This window comes from Drosophila montana, unplaced genomic scaffold, assembly GCF_035044405.1.
Source record: "Drosophila montana isolate Dmon_TW-CO22-7 unplaced genomic scaffold, ASM3504440v1 contig_2581_1, whole genome shotgun sequence".
In the NCBI taxonomy this organism is placed as follows: domain Eukaryota; kingdom Metazoa; phylum Arthropoda; class Insecta; order Diptera; family Drosophilidae; genus Drosophila; species Drosophila montana.
Window position 1 is genome coordinate 1002352 of NW_026997444.1, and position 22224 is coordinate 1024575.

Genomic DNA, 22224 nt, shown 5'->3' on the forward strand with positions numbered 1-22224 from the left:
AGTGGGATATTTCGACCAATGTCTATGTTGGATAATAACGAGTATACCCTGGGCTTGACAGTGGTACGTTTAAAATAAATTGTCTCAAAGTTCTTTGAAAATGTCTTTGAAACCGATAGGAAAATAAGCAAAAATATTTTATAAAACCGTTTTCGCTAACTTTACCAAAGTTGCGGGTGAAGTTTCCCAAATCGCTGAAACACGTATTCATGAATTTCTTATGTTGTTTGAAGCAAATCGACCACAACTTAAAACTTCACCAGAAAAATTTTAGAGTCACATTTTTCACCGAGGCAGCTTTGATTTTGCGAAACCGGATTCCAACAATGACGTTAAATATAAATCTGGGAAATTACCTTTAGTTTTTGCTGGGTAACAAAAATATTTTGCGAACGCAATCTGGCAAAAAATTAATTGGCAGTCCTACCTATTTTCCGAGTAACACTTTAATAATGTCAAATTAAAAGATGCAATACTACCTCTATTTTTAAAGGCAACTCATACTTAACAAATGTTAATTTATCGATATATATACATTCGATATTTTCTACATATTTACCACATTTCCTATTTGTTCATTATCAGTCTGTCTGCTTTTCTCTTTTTGTTTCGTTCACAACCCTGGTAATCGGACCAATTTCTGAAAACTATTCGGGATAACATTTCGTTAAGAAATTCGTAGCTACAAAACCACAATAAGTATATAAAATGGTTGCTGGCCTAAAACAATAGGACTGCGACCTACACATACCTTTGTATAAAACGTCGACCAAATACTTAAATATTTGTGTATGTATTAAACTTCGTATTTCTCTTTTGATTCACCAAAATATGCATACATACATACATACATGCAAATGTATGCTTTTATATATGTATGTCATTAACAGTATTTGGACAGTTCTATTGTTTCATTGTGTCTTCATATATGAACTATACATGCATACCTAGCAGCCTTCAGACATACAATTTTTTATTTTGTACTGTCAAAACAGAAATATTGTCTGCATGTATTACGTGTTTTATATGTGTACTTACATACGTATATCGAATTCAACTTATATACGTACATACATAGGTGTTTATATACTTCAGACGATTTGTGTTTTGCAATAATAGTGGTTTCTTTTGTCGATCCACAGTTGCACATTTCGATTACATATGTATGACAACAAATACAAATAATAAATAAATATCTATTAAATGATAAAAAAAAAAATAACAATTGGAATTCAACCACGACGATATCAGAAAATGAGCAGCATAATATCAGACTGTTTTGATTATGTTTTGCAGTAAATGTCAGTTGTAATTAAATTGGCAATATACATACATATACTGTATTTACGATGAAGCAATTGTGAATTCTCAAATTTACAAATTTCTCTGTTAATGCACGATTTACAAACTGTGCTAAAATATTAACAAGGTGTCAAAAATCCATATGAAGTAGTTATAATAAAAGACGTGTGTTATGGAATCAAATGATAATCTATTCATGCAGAAGCAACTTTAAGCAGTTCTTTAACAGTGATGTTAACAGAAATGTTATAGTACGACAATAAAATTAGTGAAATGCTGAATAGTAATATCAATTTTTAAACCGAGCAAATTCCTATATTTTACGGAATTAGCAGAATGGGTTAATAATGAATAAGCTATCCATTTTCAAATTCGAAATGTATGCCATTTAAAGCATAGACAGTGATTTGTTGTTGTTGTTTTTATTTTTAGGCATACCATCATACCGGTTCAACAATGTATTTATACAAAACATAGATGGGACAGTTAAAACAAAAAAAATTAGAGTCATTCATTTTATGTGGATCAGGTCCCCCGATCGCTTTCATTCGGGTCCAAGACTCGCTAATCTGTTCAGAGAGATGGAAATTTAAGGAGCCATATGTTTTGTGTGATAAAATGGCATCGCTGATTTATATCGTTTTGACTTATTATAATGCTTTTGTGCAAAAGTGTGTGACGTGCACTTCTCTGACCTGATAAAGCATATACATTTTAGTCAATAACTACCGAGTTAATTGAGCTATGTCTATTTGAATGTCAGTACACATTCCCCTTTTCCACAAAATCGAGAAGAATCGGATTTCATATTAGGACTTTTTCCCATATATAAGACAGCTTTCGAATTAAGTCTTAGTTTCAGGTGCACAGCACATTGTACACCTGACATATCGATAACCTTTCGAAATTTACAGGCGCAATAAGCAGTCCTTAAAATCATGAATGATGTATACAACGTATCAATAACGTCTTCCTACCGCGAATGTCATATTCTCGGGCAACAAAAAAGTTTAAGTGCAGCTTTTGTTAACTGTTAATAAACTTTACTCAAAAATTACAAATAAAAGACAAGAGAAGTAAAGCCCCATAAAGTATTCCTACTCTTAAAATATTTGCTTAGAGGTATTCTTAAAAACTTCAATTCGATTTTACGAACAAATAAATGTTTAAAAGGTATTCTCTCTTTTTAATAAATTGACTGGACAGTCAATTTGACATGGACAAAAAAGTTTTTTTCGTATACGATTCATAAAATTTCGTCCACTGTTCTTTCAACACCTCATTTAATTTGGATTCGGTCTAATGTGGTGATTACTGATCTTCACAGATTGGTAATTTTCAATTTAAATGAGTGAAACAAATAATTTTGTATGTACCAATTGTGGAAATGCGATTTGCGAAGACACGACGCACAATCTTTCATTGACTAACTTCTATTTATATGCTTACTAATTATATATAAAATATAAAATTAGTAAATATATGTTTTATACAATATATTAAATTCTATAACATGTATATATATATACATTAAGAACGTTTAACATTTTCATTCAGCTACAACAAAACATCTGATTTTAAAACGGATACCAGTATAAAGTGTATAGCTACTTCCATTAAAATAATGAACGGCTTGGCCAATAGTAATGATGACTCCGTAGAGTGTCCATTGTGTATGGAACCCTTGGAAGTCGATGATCTGACTTTTTTTCCATGCACTTGCGGATACCAAGTAAGTCATATTTAATTTATGATTATATGGCCTGTAAATGTGTATGATTTATTACAGATTTGTAGATTTTGCTGGCACAGGATTCGTACCGACGAAAACAAACTATGCCCAGCATGTCGGAAAGAATATCCAGAAAATCCAGCTGATTTTAAACCCCTTACACAAGAAGAAGTAAGTAATTTTTCGTTGATGGGATATTATAATAATGAGGAACACATTATGTTCATATTTGACACATTACTACGCAATATATAAAATATAAGAAATCTTGTTAGGCAGACTGAGGACGGGTCGCATGACACTTTTGTCTAGCAAAGGGCTAGAGGTAAAGCCACATACCATTGTTGCCCAAAACTTGTGTTAAATCTTTAAGGGGCTTTTTATAAGAGGCACTGGAGTGTTGTTAACTCCGATCGATGATTTTTTCGTACAAAACTGCATTTCCTGAGTAACTGACTGATTGATGAGGAAGCTGAATATTTACTGTAGTTACCTTAATGAAGGTGCACGCTAAGATGCGGTTTTGGAAGTTTCTTGTTTACCATCCGATCGACTACAAAATCATTTTCAAGGATCTTTGTGAAAATTCATTTGAGACGTGTTTCACACCTTTCGCAAGATCCGGGCATCTTAAATGTAAAATGGGGTTCAAAGGCTGTAAGAGGGAAGTTTTAAGTTTTCTCCGATTGGCTTCAAACTTATTTTCAAAGCTCAGCGTAAAAACTTAATCAATCCATGTTTCCGCGATTTTGGAAATTCCCCAATGCAAATTCGGCGGAAACATTTTTTTTTGTTTATCAAACTTATTTTCAAAGATCTTTTTGAGAATGTATTAAATGTTTTTCGCATAATCTACCACTCTTGGATGAAAATGCTGCTCAAAGACTAAATTATAGAAAGTTTATTTTACGGCTTAAAAATTCTCATCATAAGACTTACTTGGGCAGAAGCCGTTAATTCCAATGTCTGGTTCTTTATTCAATTAACTTTAAACCTATTTTCAAATAGAAGTGGAGATCAAGATGATTCGGGTGGATTTAAATTTTCCACGGGTTCCAAGTTGGCACATGCATAGCCGTGCACTACCCTCTAGTTTATATATATATAATGTAAAATGATTTTAAAAATATTAAATTAAATAAATATTTTATTTTATTAAACCTTTTTAGATGATTGCTTTTAAGTCTCAGAAGCGGCAGAGGGACCAACAGCGCAAACAAAAGATAACTGAAAATCGGAAACACTTAGCAAATGTTCGTGTGGTTCAAAAAAATTTGGTATTTGTCGTTGGCTTGCCGCCTCGACTTGCAGACGCAGACGTAAGTATGAAACCAATTCTATAAAATATGTATATTTGTTATTCTTTTCCTACTATACCATACGCCTACAAGGAAATTTGATTTGATTTATTTATTAATTGATTTGTATTTACCAACAAATTATTTTGTCTTGTTTATGTTTTAATATTTCCATATTATGCCTTTTGTAACAGATATTAAAAAAACACGAATATTTTGGAAAATATGGAAAAATTCATAAAGTGGTAATAAACCCAAGTACAACTTATGCTGGAGTACAGGTAAGCGCTAATGTCATTATACCCTCAACCCATTGAAAATGGGTATTATTTAATTGTGAATATGTATGTATCAGGCAGAAGGAAGCATCTCCGATCCCATAAAGTATACATATTCTAGTGTTTAGCTAAATCCGTCCGCCCTCTGTATTAACGCAAGAATCTCTGAACTTTTGATCTTAGGTCCTCTTAAAGCCCGCGCAGTGCGAGTTTGTTTCCGATAATCGATAACTTGTTCTGTTTCAATTTAATCGATAAAAATCGGTTTTTAAATACTGTTTTTTTTTTAGGAAATCTCGTTTTAAGAGCTAGTCACCAAATTTGAAATGTAGCTCCTTGAATATAATATATATATATCAAGTATTTTTCATTTTATAGCGGTTGATTATGGGTTCGAGTCCAATTGAAATTTCTCTTTTTATTTAAATTAATTTTATTACTGCATTTAGTGTTTGTAGAAAAGAGTTCAGGGTATCCCCTAGTTAGGTACTCGCGACAGAGCCCCTTACTTGTTTTATATAATAATAATATTCCTTATCATCACAAAATCCATTTTAAGGGCCCCTCAGCGTCGGCATATGTCACTTACGTACATAATCCGGATGCATTGCGAGCTATACAAAGTGTAAATAATATAATGATAGATGGGCGGCTAATCAAAACCAGTCTCGGAACAACAAAATACTGCAGCCATTTCATGAAGAATCAACAATGTCCCAAAGGCGACTGTATGTACTTACATGAGTTGGGTGACCCGGAAGCTAGTTTTACCAAGGAGGTATATGGAATATATATCAAATTTAAGATGTAACATATTAATATTCAAACGTTATAGGAAATGCATCAAGGAAAGCATCAAGATTATGAAAAACGACTACATGATGTTCTAATTGCAACTTCTGGGGTAAACAATGTGTCTGGAATTGGGGTATCTACTAGTAGTGCAAATGTAGGTGGAAGCGGAACTTCAAAAGCAAACGGTGAATGACTTTTTGAATTATAAAAATTACTATATGAATAACAGCTTTTTCTGTTACAGCTTCGGTGGCGATGTCGTCATCATCATCCTCGACATCTTCAGTATCCATTGCAAATACTTCTACTTCAGTAAATTCACAGCAAAAAGAGTCGTGGCCGAGCTTGTCAGTTTCACCCATCAATAGCAAGGAAACTTTAGGAAGTGTTCCCAATGGGAATGGAAAAAGTAGAAAGGAAAAGTCTCGAAATGATAAAGGCCGTCATGAAAAAAACAAAACTAAAAGCAAAACTAATACGTACGCCAATTCTAATACATCCAACAAGGAAAATTTTATACCTGATTCAAGGAGTAATACACACACAACAACAATAACATCAGATTCAACAGAAGACCCAGTTGCCTCTTCAACGAAAATAGAATTAGGTTCTGTTAGCAACCGACCAAAAACAGAGCGTAACAAGGAAAAGGGTTCTTCAAACCGTGCCTCTCTTGCAAAAGAGCAAAGTGAAAGTAAGGAAACAATTCAAAACACTTCGGCTGAAGTCGAAAAGCAGTTGAAAAATCCTGATGATGGTCCAAATACAAGCAAAGATATGGGCACGATCAAGCTCAAGGAAAGTACCAAAAAATTTTCATTACCACACAGGTCGGCATCTAATGTGCATCGCTCACTTAGCACTAGCAGTGAAAACAGTGATGATCACTTATCCGAAAGCAGTACAAGTGATAAAAGTTCGCCTGAAAATTTGAAGACGCAATCTAATGGTTCAACTGAGGATATACATAAAGATATTATGATCGATAGAACTATCGAATTGGAAAGTGGATCGGATGATGTTTTGTCAACTACAAAAACAGTTAACTTTCATAAAATGTGTGATTCCAAAGTTAAAAACAGAGATGAAAAAAGTCAGGATAGTACTGAAATATTAAATATTGGTGAAATTGACAGCACAAAGGATGTATCGGGTATGTTTTAATTCATTTCGCATTTGTGTTATCAATCTATGTGTAATGCTAGCTAACCAATATGATGTTGCCTTTGTCATAAAGTACACAACACTTTATGTACGGACCAATGCTTGTGATATTAGGCTGTGAATGCAATGACCGCACTTTGCCATTTAAACATGAAATGGACTAAGAAGTGTTGGTGCTTTCACTGAGCTTTGCTGAAGGCAGCCTGACTACTGAATTCGTTGCTCGTGTCAGCATCAACAAGCCGCGACTACGGCATTCGTTTTTCTGGCTTTTAAAGAGCGAAAAGCCAGTAAGCTGTCCTGTTGTTTTAAGTGCGAAAAACCAGATGAAAAGCCAAGCTAGAAAATTAGTCTATCTGTCTATATTAACGCGATCGCATAATAGCCTCAAAACATAATAATAATAAATATAATAATAACTTATATATACGCATCTTATCTTGCTTATCTTTCACGATATTAAGTAAATGAAGCTATTTTATCATAGGCAATTATAAGGACAGCATTAAAATTATTCTAAACTATATCAACCTAGGCTAAGTTTGGTTATTTGAATTAAAAGACTAATTTATATTACCCATTTTATGTTTCAGATGCTCTGTTCAAATTGAACATGTTTGATGACAGTAACAGCTTCTTCTCATCGTCACCCACATTGCAGCAGTCACTACTTTTAAGAAACAAAGTAGATGGGGATGTAAGGCAGCCGCAAGTAAACAGCGTAACAAACTCACATTTGCCAGACTTGCTTAATGGTAATATGCTTATATTACGTCTGTTATTAATATATTAAGTATCTTTCATCTGCACAGATTTGAAAATTGCAAAATATATTTGGAACTATTTTATCACTGCATAAAAGTTTTCCGTAAATTTTGTAAATATTTTGCTGAAAGAGAAATATAGAAAGAAAAAAAAATAGAACACAAGTTCATAAACTATCGCTTATAATGCATTGCAATTATTTAAATTACCCTTTTATTCTTTCTATATCGTACTTCATCGATGACAATCATCATGGTCTCGTGGACAAATCAGGGATTGATGGATACCAGAATCCAGCGAACGCAAATGGTAAATATGTTTTTTATTCAACATCCATTTCAATAAATATGAACAATATCTCTTTTTATAATTTGATTGAAAGCCTCTTCTAACTTATTGTTGGATTGCAAGTGAATCAGCTGTTTTTATACCCTGAACTCATTAAGAATGGGTAAAAAGGGTAGAATGTATTTGTGCAAATTTATGTAGCAGGCGGAAGGAAGCATCTACTTCTAACCCCATAAAGTATATATATTCTTCAGCATCAATAGCCGAGTCGATCAGGCCATGTCCGTCGCCTGTGTGTCCGTATGAATGAACGCAAGGATCTCAGAACCTATAAAAGCTAAACACTTGAAGTTTAGAACGTAGGTCCTCCTAGCGCCCGCGCCGTAGGAGTTTCTTTTCGATAATCGACATCTTGCCCGCTCCCAAGAATCGATACCCAAAACATGATTTTTAAGCAAATCTCGTAAGGTCTAAGAGCTAGAGTCCCCAAAATTGATGTGTAGCTTCCCAAATATATCAAATACCTTTCAGTATATAGCTATCGTCTCCCCCCGCCTACACAACATAGCTATATATCAAATAAATAAACTGATTTTAACTGCCCACCAATTTAAGCGACAACTTAAATGCCATTAAGTTTCTGAGAATATATGAATATTCTATAACACAATAAGATCTGCTGTTGAATTTCATTAAGATCGGTTAAGAAATAGAAAAGTAATTAAACAAAGCGTGTGCTTATATTGAGAGAGAGCAATAGAAATATATTAGATGAAAGAAAATAACGTGATTGTTTAATTTCTAAATCTAGAGCCTCGAGCCGGTTTAGCCGTCAACGAAATATATAATTTTTTTACGCTTAGTTTAAAGCAAAGTTTAAACAAGAATATTGCATTTTTTTCCAGAATGGGAGGAAGCCTTTAAGAATGTAATGTTGCGCAACAACCGGCAAGTAGAAGAGCAAGTTCTGCATCAGCAGCATCTACAACTGCAACAGCAACATCATCATCAACAAGTACTAAAACAGCAGGAAGAATTTCTTCGCTTTCACGAATTACATAAAAGGAGCAATTTAGTAAATAATGCTGGAATTTCTCATACCACGCACACTGGTACGTTTTATAAGTTCTTAATTGTAGTCCGCCGAGAACACGGCTATATAGTACAAGCATTAAGGAGTCACAAATTTGAGCAGATTTTAAAGCAGTTGTTATGGTAATTTATTTTGTGACAGTATTTATAAAGAAGTTTCTTATCTGGTTTGCTTTTGTATGAATTAGAAATGGGTAAGGCATTTTTTTTGGGAGTCAATACAAAACAATTTAATTTTTCAACGAATTTCTAAACTAAATTTTATTGGGTTTTCGTTGATAAACATGTGCAAATGCAACATTTTTTGTAATTATTTGTTTTGATAGTTCAGTATAGTTTCCGGTAGTTAAAACGTGCCGCGTTTCCAATCAATCGATAAAAATCTGTTTTTTGAGCAAATCTCTTAGGTTTAAGAAGAAACTTGACATTTTCTAGCTGTTGTTGTTGTTGTTTGATCGATAAGCTTAAAGCTGAATGATATTTGGATAAAAATATAATCTCGTTTTGGGTACGGTGTGAAAAAATATATATTGTTGTTATAATTCTCTAGCTCTCTTAGATTCCGACGAACAGTCGGCCATTGCTAAATCGACTCAGCTCGGCGTGCTGATAATGCCTCCTACATACGTTCGCACAAATAATTTATATCAATAAAGGGCTTAAAAGTGATATTTTTTTAAATCTCTTTTTGTGCTTGAATATATTTGTGTATAACTAGAAATTTGGTGAAAGTAGCTCGGACTAGAGTAAAAGTGCTCATCAAAATTAAAGTATAAAAAGTACCCAAAAAAAAGAGTTCTTGCAGAAATAAGAAAAGGAATAATAGTTAAACAAAGATTTTTTTTTTTCTTTTGTGTGTCTAATATTTGACAGGAACCAACTATACACTACAACTATATTATATTTATATATAAATCTCTTTTCTTTCGCAGATTTTCCAAACCATTATTATAGTGCTGATAATGAAGCGAATAGGACCCAAATACATGGATCAGTGCATCCACAGCACATCGTACAGCAACCCGATGAAAATCCTAATTATGTAAATAATATATTCGGTGGAAATATGTCAAAGTTTTTCGACTTTCACAAAAGTCAACAACAAATACACCAACAGTACATAAATGGACAATCTCTGCTGAGTAATTCCGATTCTCATCGATTGGCTATATTTTTGGAAAATAACCGTGCTAACCCTGCAGTTTTTGACAATGGTAATTCGAATTTTTGTTCATTTCGACATATAAGAAAGAATTTTTTTAATATCAGGCATTTTGGCCCAACAATCGCTGATGCAGAAACAAAGGCTTATGGGAAATTTCGATAAAACAGTAAGTTTACAAGTTTGATATATATCGAAGTTTATATAAACAACAACATTTGTTTTTCAGTCTTCAAACCAACCACAAAACATACATTCGCCACAAAATCGGTTTTCACAAAGCTCTTTAGCGGACGATGACCTAGGTAATATTTTAAATTATATTAAGAAGCACAATCAATGGCTTAAGTTCACAGCTTGTAAAATGCATTTTGTGTAGAGTGAAGAGTGAAATAGGGCATCTCAAGTTATATAAAACCTTTTTGAAGACTGTTGAGTTAAGAACCAAAGATTTTGTTGCTTGTGCGGACACATACATTTAAACGATCCCTAGACATAATGAGAGAGCATTGAGAGCACTGAGAGTAAGACAAAGCTGTTTCCTGAAGGGGTAGCGAAATAAAAAACAACAATGCTGTTCTACCACACAAATCATATGTATTTCTGACTCTCTTGCTCTCTGAGCATGGCTGCGGAATGTAAGGTTGTTAAAACTTCTCTTGGTTCCAAGGTGGAGTCTTGTTGTATATAACACATCATGATGTTAGTAAAGAGGATGTACATATAAAGTTTAGCCTTTGGTATCAGACATGAGTAAGTATTGTCGCAATCGATGAAATCAAAGTACTAAAAAATGGCTCTTTGTTTTCTTTTTCTTACGGTTCTAGCAGACGTTGTTGCCGACTCTAGATCCCCAAGCCCTTGTCGCCAACCAGAAGCTGGTTTAATTTTGCTTTCAAATGTCTAAAAAATGTTAAACAAAAAATATAGACAAAACATTCAGCATGTGTTAATACACTTATGCAAGACAACGGAAATAGTCGTTTTAACATTTAAAACTAAAGATTATTCATGCATTTATTATTGCAAACCTGTCTTTTTTTAATCTTTTTCTACGAAAATATTGATTTTTTGCAATGTCCGTTTTGATGTTCAGTTGCGTGTCCATCTGAACTCTTTGAAACCAACAAAAATTAAATTTTATTGATAATTTGGAACAAGAACCCTTAAGTTATTTAGGAAAGGAGATTGATAGTAAAATATATGTTATTTTATGTGTGATAAACACCCTGCTTAATTTTATGCTTTCATATATGCATGATTTTAAATATTTTTTATGCCTGCATTAATGAATTAACTTAACCATTATAGACTCGAGTTTATATACTTGTTACGTATTATGGTTACAGGGTCAGTTTTAACTAGTTAATATTATTTATCGGTTACTAAACATCATATATATCTTTTATCATGTTAGGATTCGACCCGTTTATTGAAACACAAAAGGGATTAGCAGAGCTAATGGAAAATGAAGTTGTTCAACAGAATATTAATGGAATTGCTGGACCAAAATTACAGCAGCAAACACCAGCTTCTCATCAGCAACTTCTTGATAACATGCAGCGCGCCCGAATGCCTCCTCCTGGTTTTAATCACATGAATACCTTAGGATTTGAAGGTGCAGCACGAGTACACTCGAGTAAACTTTTTCCTTTTATTAATATGCCGAGCAACTCGGTTGGAAACAACACTACCCAAGGAGAACAACAACATCAAATGCAACTGGCAACTAACTGGAACAATCATTTGGCCACATTGCACCAACATCAAGGACAGCCTATGAGTGACTCCCATTTGCAGCATCAAGTCGCCCAAACTAGCATCCAAAATAAAGGTAATCATGTTATATCAAGACTATATTAAGCAATTCCGATCCCATAAAGTATGTATATTTTTGATCAGCATTAATAGACGAATTGACTTATCCAAATTTCAAATTTTGAATGTAGACCCTTCTTATGCCCGCGCAGTTTTTCGATAATCGATAACTTTCACCTTTTCTATGCAATTGATAAAACTCGATATAGAAATCCTGTGTTTGAGCAAATCTCTGAGGTTTTTTTTAGCTAGAGACACCAAATTTGACAATTAGCTTCTTTAATAGTATATATATATCAAGTATTTTTCATTTTATAGCTATCTTCTTCTTGTTTCTGTGAAATGTCCGTCTTGTTCTTCGTCCATCCGCATAAACGCAATGTTCTACGTAATTAAAGAAACATGAAACTTAAAATGTTTATCAAATATTGTATAATTTTGTTTGGTGCTTTCTTGGAGGTAAAGCAGCGAAATGGTAATTAGACGATTATCCAAATTTGGCAAGTATATTTCTGAAGGTCTTTGGGGATTCAGCCAAATATATCCCAAAGTTTTTAAGTACTGATTGTACTCGATTGCACTATTGCTTGCTTATTGCATTTTTTCCAATTTGTACCCATTAGTGTGTATTTATTATATATATTATTATTATTTACTCTAGTGTAAAATTATCTTTGAATGTTTGAGTAAAAAATCTTAAAAATTTACTTTAAAAATAGGATATAGTAGCAATGACTGGACTGCAATGGATCCAGCTATTTTGTCATTTCGGCAGTATTCATCTTTTCCGCATCAAGCTCAAATGCCACCTCATCAACAACAGCAACAACAAGACCTATTTATGCAACATTTGGCTCAAAATCACCAGCAAAACGGACAAGGTAAAAATTAATATATATTTTGTACTATATATTTAGAGTTTTAACTAATACATTTTGTATTGATAAATAGGTTTCGGTAATCAATCCCAACAAGTGCTTCCGGGTATGAACGTGCCTAATAATATGATCAATGGACAGTCGTCATCTCAGACACAGGTAAACGCCAATGTTCAGGGAATGCTGGAGTTCTTAAAAAACCGCCAATTTGTTTAAAAATTAATGTCTGAATATTATAGATTGGTTTACCTGTACTACTTATAAAATACTTATTGTAATACAAACATAGTGAAAAAATCGAATATAACAAATCGAAAAGCTTTTGTTTTTTTTAATCTAAAATTTGTAAAAGAAATTGTTTTTACTGGGATCCTTACAAACGATGCTGTCAACACCAACTACATAGATCTGGACATGTTCACGACAAAAGGAACTGCGGTGAAAACAATATCAGTACAAGCGGCGGGGCTGATTGAGAGCACTAACCATACAACATATAGATAGTACATTTAGAAGTCAAATTTGTAGCCATTCATTTTTTAAAGTTCTGGTCCAAAGTCGACTTTGTTCGTTCAGTTGTTCAGAGAGCAAGAGATTAAGAAATACTTATGAGAGCGGATGACTTCCAGCCGCAGAAAGTGTAGGCCAACGTAGTGCGTACCTGAAACTCGAACGGAGGAACGTCTAGTTTGACGGCTAAGAACTCCGTCGAGGACATTGTGTTCCGATTGAAGGTCCTGCAAAGGGCAATGGGTGTGGAAGAGGGTCCTGCGCGGCGTGCCTGCGAATGGTCCAGAAGACTGAGAGACCGGGAACTGGTTAAAATAATGTAACGGGGTTTGAATGGATGAGCTGCGCCGGGAGTGCAAAGAGGTGGAGAGGCAAATGGGTCGTAGAGGCAGAGCTGGACATACCCAGCAGTCGCGCTATCCGCAAGGAGCGAAGCCAATGGTAATACCGGCTAGTCTGGTAATACCGGCTAGTCTGGTAATACCGACTAGGCTGGAACTGTAGACAGTTCGATCAGGATCTTCTGTTACAGGTGCGGGAATACTGTCCGGGAAACTCCAGAGGTACCGTAATGATAGCTGAACAGGCGCTTTCCGGGACGGCGTCCACGGAGAAGCAGGGGTGGAATACCTCACAAGGCTTACCATATGACGAACATGTTCGGCCATTCATGTCGGGCCAAAATAAAATTTTTGGTGAGCGCCAGCTGGAAGGGATGACGCTGGCCACCCGACAAGATGTAGAGGCTCGGCCGGAGTTCCGCAGGCACATGCAACCAAAGCGATTGTCCGAACCACAGGAGAAGAGGATCGATTGTAACCTAGCCCCAGCCGTCTTGGGTCCTGAGAAGTTAAGTTCTAAGTTCCATGGAATGCCAATTTGAAAGGCTTCTGGCCGTGTCGATGACGCAATATGAGGAACTCGAAAGTGAGCCGGATATCTGGGAGCTGCCTGGGAGGAAAGGATAGACTTAGTGGGAGACATGCGGGAGTTTTAGCTCTTTGCACATGGAAAATATACAATCAATTTCGTAGAACGGGCCCAACCGTTCAAAGATCGACCCTACCCTTTATTGCCAGCGATGTAGTAAGTAATGCATTATGAAATGTTAAACTGGGGAATAATAGAAGAGTGCAATAACTCATAGAATATTCGCTCCACACTAGTGCGGAACCGGGTATAAACCGTTTCTGCCTCGATGCACGCATGCATAAAAATTTGACACTGAAAGACGCGTATCCGCGTCCCTTTATAGAAGACATCCTAGCCAGGATAAGCCACACCTACTTCATCTCGAGGATACCGCATTTACAGTCCCAGTTAGGCCCTAATACCAATTTCGAGTCATGACATTAGAAGACCTGCTAGTTATTGCCCCAGATTTCCAAACTCATTCAAAGTACCTGCGACGAGTAGTGATTAACGGAGCCAAATCTTCCCTCTGTTTCAAAGCATTGAAATACATGAGCTTTCTTATTGGTGCTGGAATGCTACGAATGGACGGTAGCTTAAAATGTCTGATGTTCATGAAGGACTTAAGCGGAAGACTTGCTCGTTGCAATAACTAAGAAGCTATAACTAAGTGCTAATTTATTGCAGCACTGCTGCCTCTAGAAGGAGAAGAAGAAGGTCTTCTCGGAACGGACTTACCCTATTTTTATTGTTTTGCCTATTCTACCCGTTACTGCTAGCCTCCTAGTCCTAGTCCGCCTCGCTTGAGATTAGCCGTGTATAGGGCTTTCATGCACCTCTGGGCCGGAAAATGCTGTCCTCCAATCTGGCCCCCTCAGCAATAAGTTTAATGGCGATATCGCCTGCTAATTTCTTTGGTTGATTTTTGTTTGACACATTTTTAATTATTTAATATGTCCTTATTATTCGGTTGCGTTTATTTTCAGCTATTTTTTATTATTAATTTTAAAGTTAAAGTTTAAAGTTTTTAATCCTCGGCTTGGCACCATTGATTTTATAAGGGTTTTTCTTCTGGATCGGCACAATTAATTTTATGAAATTTGAATTTTTCTAGTCAAATAATCTTTTGATTTGATACAATTATATTATAAGAATAATTTCGTTTAATTTTTCGTCTCCCATAGGTTTTTATTTTTGTTGTAGTTACTCCGGCAAAATGCGATCACAAATGCGATCACAAAATAACAGCACACATCAAGCCCGCAGATGACCGCAGCCAAAATCGCACCCTCCGCTCCACATCTGGGCAGCAACGTTATCGGTGCTGAATAACCAACTGTCTATGCCATTTATATAAGTTTTTTAAATTTGGATGTGGTTGCTAAGATGCTAATAGAAATGGAACAGAAAAATTGAAACAGTATGTCAATGAAACAAAATATCGGTAAAGTGATATCGATAGTGTGTCATTTGACATATTTGTAGTGTGACTTTTTCAATGAGCTCCTCTCTATGCAAATTATTACAATGCGATATTTTTCATCTCGACCTCAGCTCAAAATCTTTGTTCGTGCATTATATCTTGGAACGGCAAGTAGAAGTATGTTTAAGGCGCAGCATTTAGAAGTATTTTACTTAAAAGAACATCTAAATATGTTTTCACCCTGCTTGTTTACATAGATTCGCCAATTATAAAAAACATCGGGATGTCAGGTGTTCCGCAAAAGTCTTCAGAATCAATGAAAGCAAATTTTGTATATCCCGTTGCCCGTAAGGACTTATCGATTGAAGATAACTTCCATGGCTCAAAGATAAAGGACGTTTACCGTTGGCTTGAGGATCCGGACGCCCCTGAAACCCAAGAATATGTTAATAGTCAAAATAATATAAGCCAACCATTCCTCGAAAGTTGTGAACAGTGGAAAAAAATAAATAATAAGCTTACAAAACTATGGAACTATCCGAAATATGGATGCCCCATGCAATATGGAAAATATTATTATTATTTCATGAATACGGGTCTTCAAAATCAAAGGTAACCTAATGCCTTATCATATTTGATTATGTCTTCTATATGTGCATATTGTCTTATTACAGTGTTATGTATCAGCAAGATTCACTACATGGCGAGAGCAAGGTTTTTCTGGACCCTAACAGCCTGTCTGAGGATGGAACAGTTGCGCTGTCGCAAAAGGCGTTTTCCGAAGATGGTAAATTTATGGCTTATGGGCTAAGTGAAAGTGGATCTGATTGGACTAAGATTCGCATACGAAACACTGAAACCGGTAAGGATTTCGACGAAGTGCTTGAAAAAGTAAAATTTTCGGAAATATCATGGACAAAGGACAATAAGGGATTTTTTTACGGAGTACGTAGACAAGGTCTGCAGAGTTATATGATTAATAATAACTCCTTAATTCAACAGAGATACCCTGATCAAGATGGTAAAACTGATGGTTCAGAGACCAAACAAAATGAAAACCAAAAGCTTTATTATCATCTCGTCGGAGAAAGTCAGGCTAAGGATGTATTAGTCGTTCAGTTTAATGAGGAACCGTCGTGGCGCTTGTATGGATTTTGTATATTACAAATTAATTTTATGAAATTAGCTAACACCCATCCAATTTTCTCTTATCTCTATTTAGTCAATCTGTCGTATCCGACTGTGGCAAATATTTGATACTGGCCATTGTTAAAGACTGTCGTGATAACATAATATACTATGCCGACCTTAAACCCGGGGAGCCAATTAAATCCGAACTGGATGTTAAAATCATTGTTGATAAATTTGAGTCAGACTACGACGTAAGTAGAATATGACGCGTGTCGTATAATTATTATTATTATATAGAAAAAGACGGAAACGATGGGTATACACTTTATAAACCTCAGATTTGTGTGTTCCTTAACACGCATATCATTTTTACCTTTAAATATCTGTTAGTTACATACTTATTTTTGTTTTTGCAGTACGTGACTAATGTGGGGTCAAAGGTGTATTTTCGTACAAACAAGAATGCTCCAAATTATCGTGTCATAATCATCGACTTTGAAAATCCAGCCGAAGAGAATTGGGAGACCCTCATACCGGTAAGAATAATAACTGTCAGCAATACAATATATAGAATATATCTTATTTTCAAGGAACACGAAAAAGATGTGTTGGACTGGGCTAAATGCGTCAATGAAGATAAGCTTATTCTTTGTTATATAAGAGATGTTAAAGTAAGGCCACTTTTATATACCCCGTAAACCGTTGGACAAAGATTTTGTTTATTCTAGACGATTTTGCAAGCTAATTCACTTCAAACGGGAACACTAATACGACAATTTGATTTGGATATTGGTACCATTGTTGGAACCTCTGGAAAAACAAAATATTCGGAAATTTTTTACAATTTCTCGTCATTCCTAAATCCCGGAACAATTTACCACTATGATTTTAAATATCCAGACCAGCCACCAAAAGTCTTTCGGGAAATTAAACTCAATTTGGACGGATTTCGACAGGATAATTACGCCGTTGAGCAAATCTTTTATTCTAGCAAAGATGGCACTAAGGTGCCAATGTTTATAATACAGAAGAAACGAGCTGTTCGTGAGCCCCGACCATGTCTGCTTTACGGTTATGGAGGATTTAATATTAGCATGCTGCCAACATTTGGGCTAACAGGGTGAGTATCTTTATACATATATTGTTATTTGAAACTTTAGGCACAACCGAAAAACAATAGTCTTATGTTTGTAGATACTTTTGATGGCGTTCTGGCTTATCCGAACATTCGTGGTGGTGGCGAGTACGGCGAAAAGTGGCATAATGGCGGACGCTTGCTTAATAAACAAAACGTTTTCGACGACTTTCAATGTGCTGCAGAGTATTTAATTGAAAACAAATTTACCACAAAAGACCGTTTGGCAATACAGGGCGGATCTAACGGCGGTCTTCTGGTTGGTGCATGCATCAATCAACGTCCTGATTTGTTTGGAGCAGCTATTGCACAAGTTGGGTTAGTATTCTATGCTTAAGAACATTGGAATAATTATATTTGAAAATGAATGTGTGAAGTTAAAAGTCTGATCGGCATCAAATACTTTTTAAATTCTATTTACGACCCTATTATTTCTCGTTAACTATAATCAATCATTACTGGCGCAATCCTCGGAGCCCTAGCGCTCCACTGTCCACTTAACAAGTTGTTTCCTCAACTCCTTTGCTCGAAAAGGGTCCACTCTATTTGAACGCTTTTTTCCAAGTCCCGGCTCACTCGCTGTCAAGCCTTACCCTTACTTATAATTAATTCAAATGCTTTGTTATGCTTTTATCTAAGTATTTAAAATACATCTAACAAATATTGTTTGTGCCAACAGCGTAATGGATATGTTGCGGTTTCATAAATTCACTATTGGTCACGCTTGGTGCTCGGACTATGGAAATCCCTCGGACAAGGAACACTTTGATAATCTTTATAAGTTTTCTCCGTTGCACAATATCCATGCACCACAAAATGAATTGAAAGAGTATCCATCCACACTGATTTTGACCGCTGATCACGACGATCGCGTCAGTCCACTGCATTCATTAAAGTTTGCAGCTGCATTGCAGGATGCTGTGCGTAATTCAGAATTTCAGAAAAATCCGTTGCTACTTCGTGTATACAAAAAAGCTGGTCACGGTGCTGGAAAGCCAACATCTAAAAGAATTGAAGAAGCTACCGATATTCTAACATTTATGTATAAAAGTCTTAAAATGGATGTCATCAATTTATAATTTGTAAATATATAGGTAACTATTGTATTTATCTTGCCTTTTAAATTTGTAATCTTATAATGTGACAAATAGTTTGGCACTTTCACAATAGCTTGCATTTACCATGTATATTACAGAATGCATCAAAGTAAAGTCTTTTTGAAACTGATTGGTATTAATATTCATTTTTGTTGTTGGTGGTAGGCTAGAAAATTATTTTAAGTCATCCATGCGGGGATTACACAGGTATAAATAGTAATATTACAATGTTACAACCAGCTTGGCCGAATATTAATTGTCAGTGTTCAACATTGAATACTGAAATATATATTGTGATAGAGGGGGGTGCTCAACATTCACTAGGCCACAAATAAAATAAGCACAGAGCATATTTGTTGACATGCGGCAAAATATACGAAAGACAATAAGAGTACAAAATCGAATGTTTGAAAGTTATAGGACGCATTCAAGGCAGCATTCCAACAGCACCAAATATGCCGCTATAGAGGCCGTACCTATATTTTTGTATACCATCCATCTACTTGGGAGAATCCAAACAAAAAAAAAAAGACTGAGTAATTCTTTAAGGAGTCACAATGTGGGTATTATCTTTAGATTTAATAAAATAACAAATTGGAAGCAGAGCTCTGTGGACATTATTGAAGTATCTGATCAAATTTAACTTCAAGACCGCATTGAGCTTACAGCGAGGTACATTGTGGAAACTCTAACTAACTGAACGGAACACCTCACTTTCTGCAAGAGGAGCTGCGATGGATCATCAGGACAGTGCTAACAATAAAGTATTAAGTTTCGATGGAGACTCAGAAACTTGTGTGAACTAACCAAGTGCTCAATTGTCTCAATGCACTTGAAAAATGGGGATGTGGATCCCTGTTGATTCAGGAGAATAAATTCACCTGATTGGATTTGAGATCCTTTTAACTACGATTGGCGGAAAAACAAAATATCAAATATTGTATGAAGCTCATGTTGAATTTGCTGAGATCAGGCTAAAAGTTGACTTCCCAAACAAGGCTATGATCAACTACCTCAGTAACAGCAATAAATCTAGATGCCATGAAAGTTTTAAGATAAAACCTTATGTATTCAGCTGTGCTGAAAATAAAAAGTGGAAAATATGCCAAGACTAAAAACATTTTATGAAAATATGACTTCCTCCTTGGGTACAGAAAATTTTAGTCATGGCCATGATCTAGCAAATCTCCAATGTCTGACAATTGTAAAATTATAAGAGGATTATAGAAAAGAAAGGAATTAAACAATAAATACTAATATATTAGGTTAATAAATAATATTAATTATGTAGATACACAATGATAAAACAAATAGAAAGAAAATTAGGACCGAATTTATATGCAAACAGCTGTTTAAAATAAAAACCAAAAAACATTGAAAAATATATATTACTTTTATTTAGTCTTATTACTTTATTTACTGTAAACTGTTGAAAAAAAATTGTCTTGTATTTTATATTTTCAGTGCTTTCAAACTTTATCTTTAGCAGCTGATCCTGAATCAGCTTGTATATAAAATCAGCTTGAAAATAAAATATACTTGATTTGTATAAACCATTCTAGAAGCTAAACGTCATCGTTAAATTCATCCATCATTCTACAAATTGGGGGACTAGGTTCTTTACCTTTGTCCACTCAACCTTTAAACACTTTTGTGAAACTCGTCTCACATGAATTTTTAAAAAGAACTTTAATGGCAAGCAAAATTAACAATAATATTTGTTTTTTTTTTATTAATATTTAAATTAAATTCTTCGCCATGGTTTTCATTTAAAACACATTTACGAACCTATTTTAACAAATTCTGCTTTATAGCTCCTACAGATGCGCGGGATATATGTTTTATTATATAGAGTATAGAATGTTACCTGCGATTCTTCGGCCTGATTGTTCCTATATGAGATACAGATGTGAGATAGTTATCCACTGTTGAGATTTTGAAATGTTATTTGCCAAAAAAAGCTGGTAGAAGCTGATTTCCGTTAACATATTTGCGAAAAACGAAAAGGATGTTTGCAAATTATTGTTGCACAGATCGTGTTATCTTGAAATGCCACAACGTAATTACTTTTGAACATTTAATATTGATATTTATTTGATAAGTAACTAATGTAATGTTGTGTGAGACCTTTGAAGCTCAGTCGAATTGGACTGAGTAGTTGAAATATTTGTTAGTCCTTGTCCAGTTGCTATTATTGTCTCCATTCGTTGGGTAGTGTCGCGCATCACCCCACTGAAATCGGGCAAATCTGGAAGCTCTAATGCGAGATGCGCTGAAAATCTTTTATACACCGAATTTTTGATGCTTTCCTTCTTAGTTTTCTTCCTACTTTCTTCATATTTTAGTTGTTGTTTAAGAAAGATGGAAGTCTTCAGAATTTCTTGTATATTATAAAAAGTATTTTCAGATTTCTCTATCGATTTGAGTGCTTGCACACCATATTCCATGTCGAAGCAATGTCCTTGTAGGTTGCTTTGTAAGCTGAGAACTTCGGCTCGTTTCTCTAGAATAGCAGGCAGAACCTTACGAATGTGTTCCTTGAATATATATTGAATACATTAATATATTTTTTTTATTATAATAAAATTAGGAAAGCAAACCTGAATTCGAAAGAAAGCTAATGATGGGTCATTGGCGAATATATGTACATTTTCAGACAGTTTTTCTGAAGCTAGAGAATAGGAAGAATATATATGATGGATGCTATTGACATTTAAATAAATACAATTACTTTTCTTTGCCTTGAAGTTAAGATCACTGCCTGGTTCCATCTTTTTCTGTTTTCGCATTCGTACAAGAATATGTTGTCAAATTTACAAATGTGTTCGCAGTGTTTTCCTTGGTTACAAATCTATACTCATACATACACATACACATGCATCTCACGATTCCGAGGTAGGTAAAAGACTTTTTATTGAAATCTCGATTCTACCACTCTTATATGTTGATATTGCGAAATTGTAAGTAACTCTATTTTAATGGCAGATTTTGATACACTTGAAATTTCAGTTCCCATATATTACAATGTACATAAGTATATTCATGATCAGTATCAAGTTTCTATATCAAGTAGTTTTAAAACTACCGTTACGAAACTTTTTGTAGGTCCATCTAAGCATTACTTGCTTGCCCGTGCACTTAAAAATGACCAAAATCACACAAAGCAACAGAGCCCGTTTCTAAATAATGTTGTCAATACATATTAGGGATGAGCGATATTTACACACTCGTTATGAGCAAGAAATATTAATATATTGAATGGGATATCGATACTGAGAGTCGATATATCGATAGGGGCCCAAATTTTACTTAGGATGTTCAAACCAACAAACGTTCATACAACCGTTTTTCGCTTATTTACCACTGTTGCGGGCGAAATTTCCCAAATCGCTGAAACACGTATTCATTAAGTTCTTATGTAGAGCTTTGAAAATAAGTTTGAAG

The 22224-nt window shown here is 34.9% G+C and overlaps 3 protein-coding genes across 7 annotated transcripts; 2 read left to right on the forward strand and 1 right to left on the reverse strand.

The window, feature by feature from the left end:
* Positions 1 to 582: 582 nt before the first annotated feature.
* Positions 583 to 12890, forward strand: Cnot4 (CCR4-NOT transcription complex subunit 4). Of its 4 annotated transcripts, XM_064683095.1 has the most exons (17): positions 588 to 789; positions 2860 to 3034; positions 3092 to 3205; positions 4204 to 4353; positions 4527 to 4613; positions 5170 to 5388; positions 5446 to 5590; positions 5650 to 6558; positions 7163 to 7324; positions 7608 to 7643; positions 8528 to 8734; positions 9647 to 9928; positions 9984 to 10045; positions 10106 to 10181; positions 11294 to 11710; positions 12414 to 12575; positions 12646 to 12890. In XM_064683095.1, exons 2-17 carry the CDS (start codon positions 2927 to 2929, stop codon positions 12786 to 12788), a joined length of 3279 nt encoding a protein of 1092 aa, XP_064539165.1. In that variant the 5' UTR covers positions 588 to 789; positions 2860 to 2926; the 3' UTR covers positions 12789 to 12890. The 4 variants fall into 4 exon arrangements, 2 of the variants coding, with proteins under 2 accessions (XP_064539165.1, XP_064539166.1); XR_010436355.1 differs by lacking the exons at positions 11294 to 11710; positions 12414 to 12575; positions 12646 to 12890 and adding exons at positions 10233 to 10629; positions 10704 to 10853 and having other exon boundaries at positions 583 to 789; XR_010436354.1 differs by lacking the exons at positions 11294 to 11710; positions 12414 to 12575; positions 12646 to 12890 and adding exons at positions 10233 to 10629; positions 10707 to 10853 and having other exon boundaries at positions 583 to 789.
* Positions 12891 to 15479: 2589 nt separating this feature from the next.
* Positions 15480 to 18789, forward strand: LOC135428955 (prolyl endopeptidase). 2 transcript variants are annotated; one of them, XM_064683098.1, is made up of 10 exons: positions 15480 to 15594; positions 15675 to 16029; positions 16092 to 16362; positions 16420 to 16562; positions 16640 to 16799; positions 16965 to 17084; positions 17139 to 17219; positions 17277 to 17668; positions 17729 to 18001; positions 18363 to 18789. In XM_064683098.1, the coding sequence occupies exons 1-10, from the start codon at positions 15507 to 15509 to the stop codon at positions 18760 to 18762; spliced, it is 2283 nt and encodes a 760-aa protein (XP_064539168.1). In that variant the 5' UTR covers positions 15480 to 15506; the 3' UTR covers positions 18763 to 18789. The 2 variants fall into 2 exon arrangements, with proteins under 2 accessions (XP_064539168.1, XP_064539169.1); XM_064683099.1 differs by having other exon boundaries at positions 15569 to 15584.
* A 2054-nt stretch (positions 18790 to 20843) lies between these two features.
* LOC135428856 (BLOC-1-related complex subunit 8 homolog) lies at positions 20844 to 21987 on the reverse strand. Its single transcript, XM_064682977.1, has 3 exons — positions 21512 to 21987; positions 21381 to 21451; positions 20844 to 21317 (listed from the first exon to the last, which is right to left on the reverse strand). Exons 1-3 carry the CDS (start codon positions 21567 to 21569, stop codon positions 20886 to 20888), a joined length of 561 nt encoding a protein of 186 aa, XP_064539047.1. The 5' UTR covers positions 21570 to 21987; the 3' UTR covers positions 20844 to 20885.
* Positions 21988 to 22224: the final 237 nt, after the last annotated feature.

Bases quoted from the DNA above. Each gene is read 5' to 3' on its own strand.
- Cnot4 (XM_064683095.1), top strand. From the start codon at position 2,927: ATGAACGGCTTGGCCAATAGTAATGATGACTCCGTAGAGTGTCCATTG. The intron at 5,591-5,649 runs GTGAATGACTTT...TTTCTGTTACAG, and splicing joins CGGAACTTCAAAAGCAAACG to CTTCGGTGGCGATGTCGTCA. The intron at 8,735-9,646 runs GTACGTTTTATA...TTTCTTTCGCAG, and splicing joins TTCTCATACCACGCACACTG to ATTTTCCAAACCATTATTAT.
- LOC135428856 (XM_064682977.1), bottom strand. From the start codon at position 21,569: ATGCGAAAACAGAAAAAGATGGAACCAGGCAGTGATCTTAACTTCAAG. The intron at 21,452-21,511 runs GTAATTGTATTT...CCTATTCTCTAG, and splicing joins TAACTTCAAGGCAAAGAAAA to CTTCAGAAAAACTGTCTGAA. The intron at 21,318-21,380 runs GTTTGCTTTCCT...TATATATTCAAG, and splicing joins TAGCTTTCTTTCGAATTCAG to GAACACATTCGTAAGGTTCT.
- LOC135428955 (XM_064683098.1), top strand. From the start codon at position 15,507: ATGCAAATTATTACAATGCGATATTTTTCATCTCGACCTCAGCTCAAA. The intron at 17,085-17,138 runs GTAAGAATAATA...CTTATTTTCAAG, and splicing joins ATTGGGAGACCCTCATACCG to GAACACGAAAAAGATGTGTT. The intron at 17,669-17,728 runs GTGAGTATCTTT...GAAAAACAATAG, and splicing joins CCAACATTTGGGCTAACAGG to TCTTATGTTTGTAGATACTT.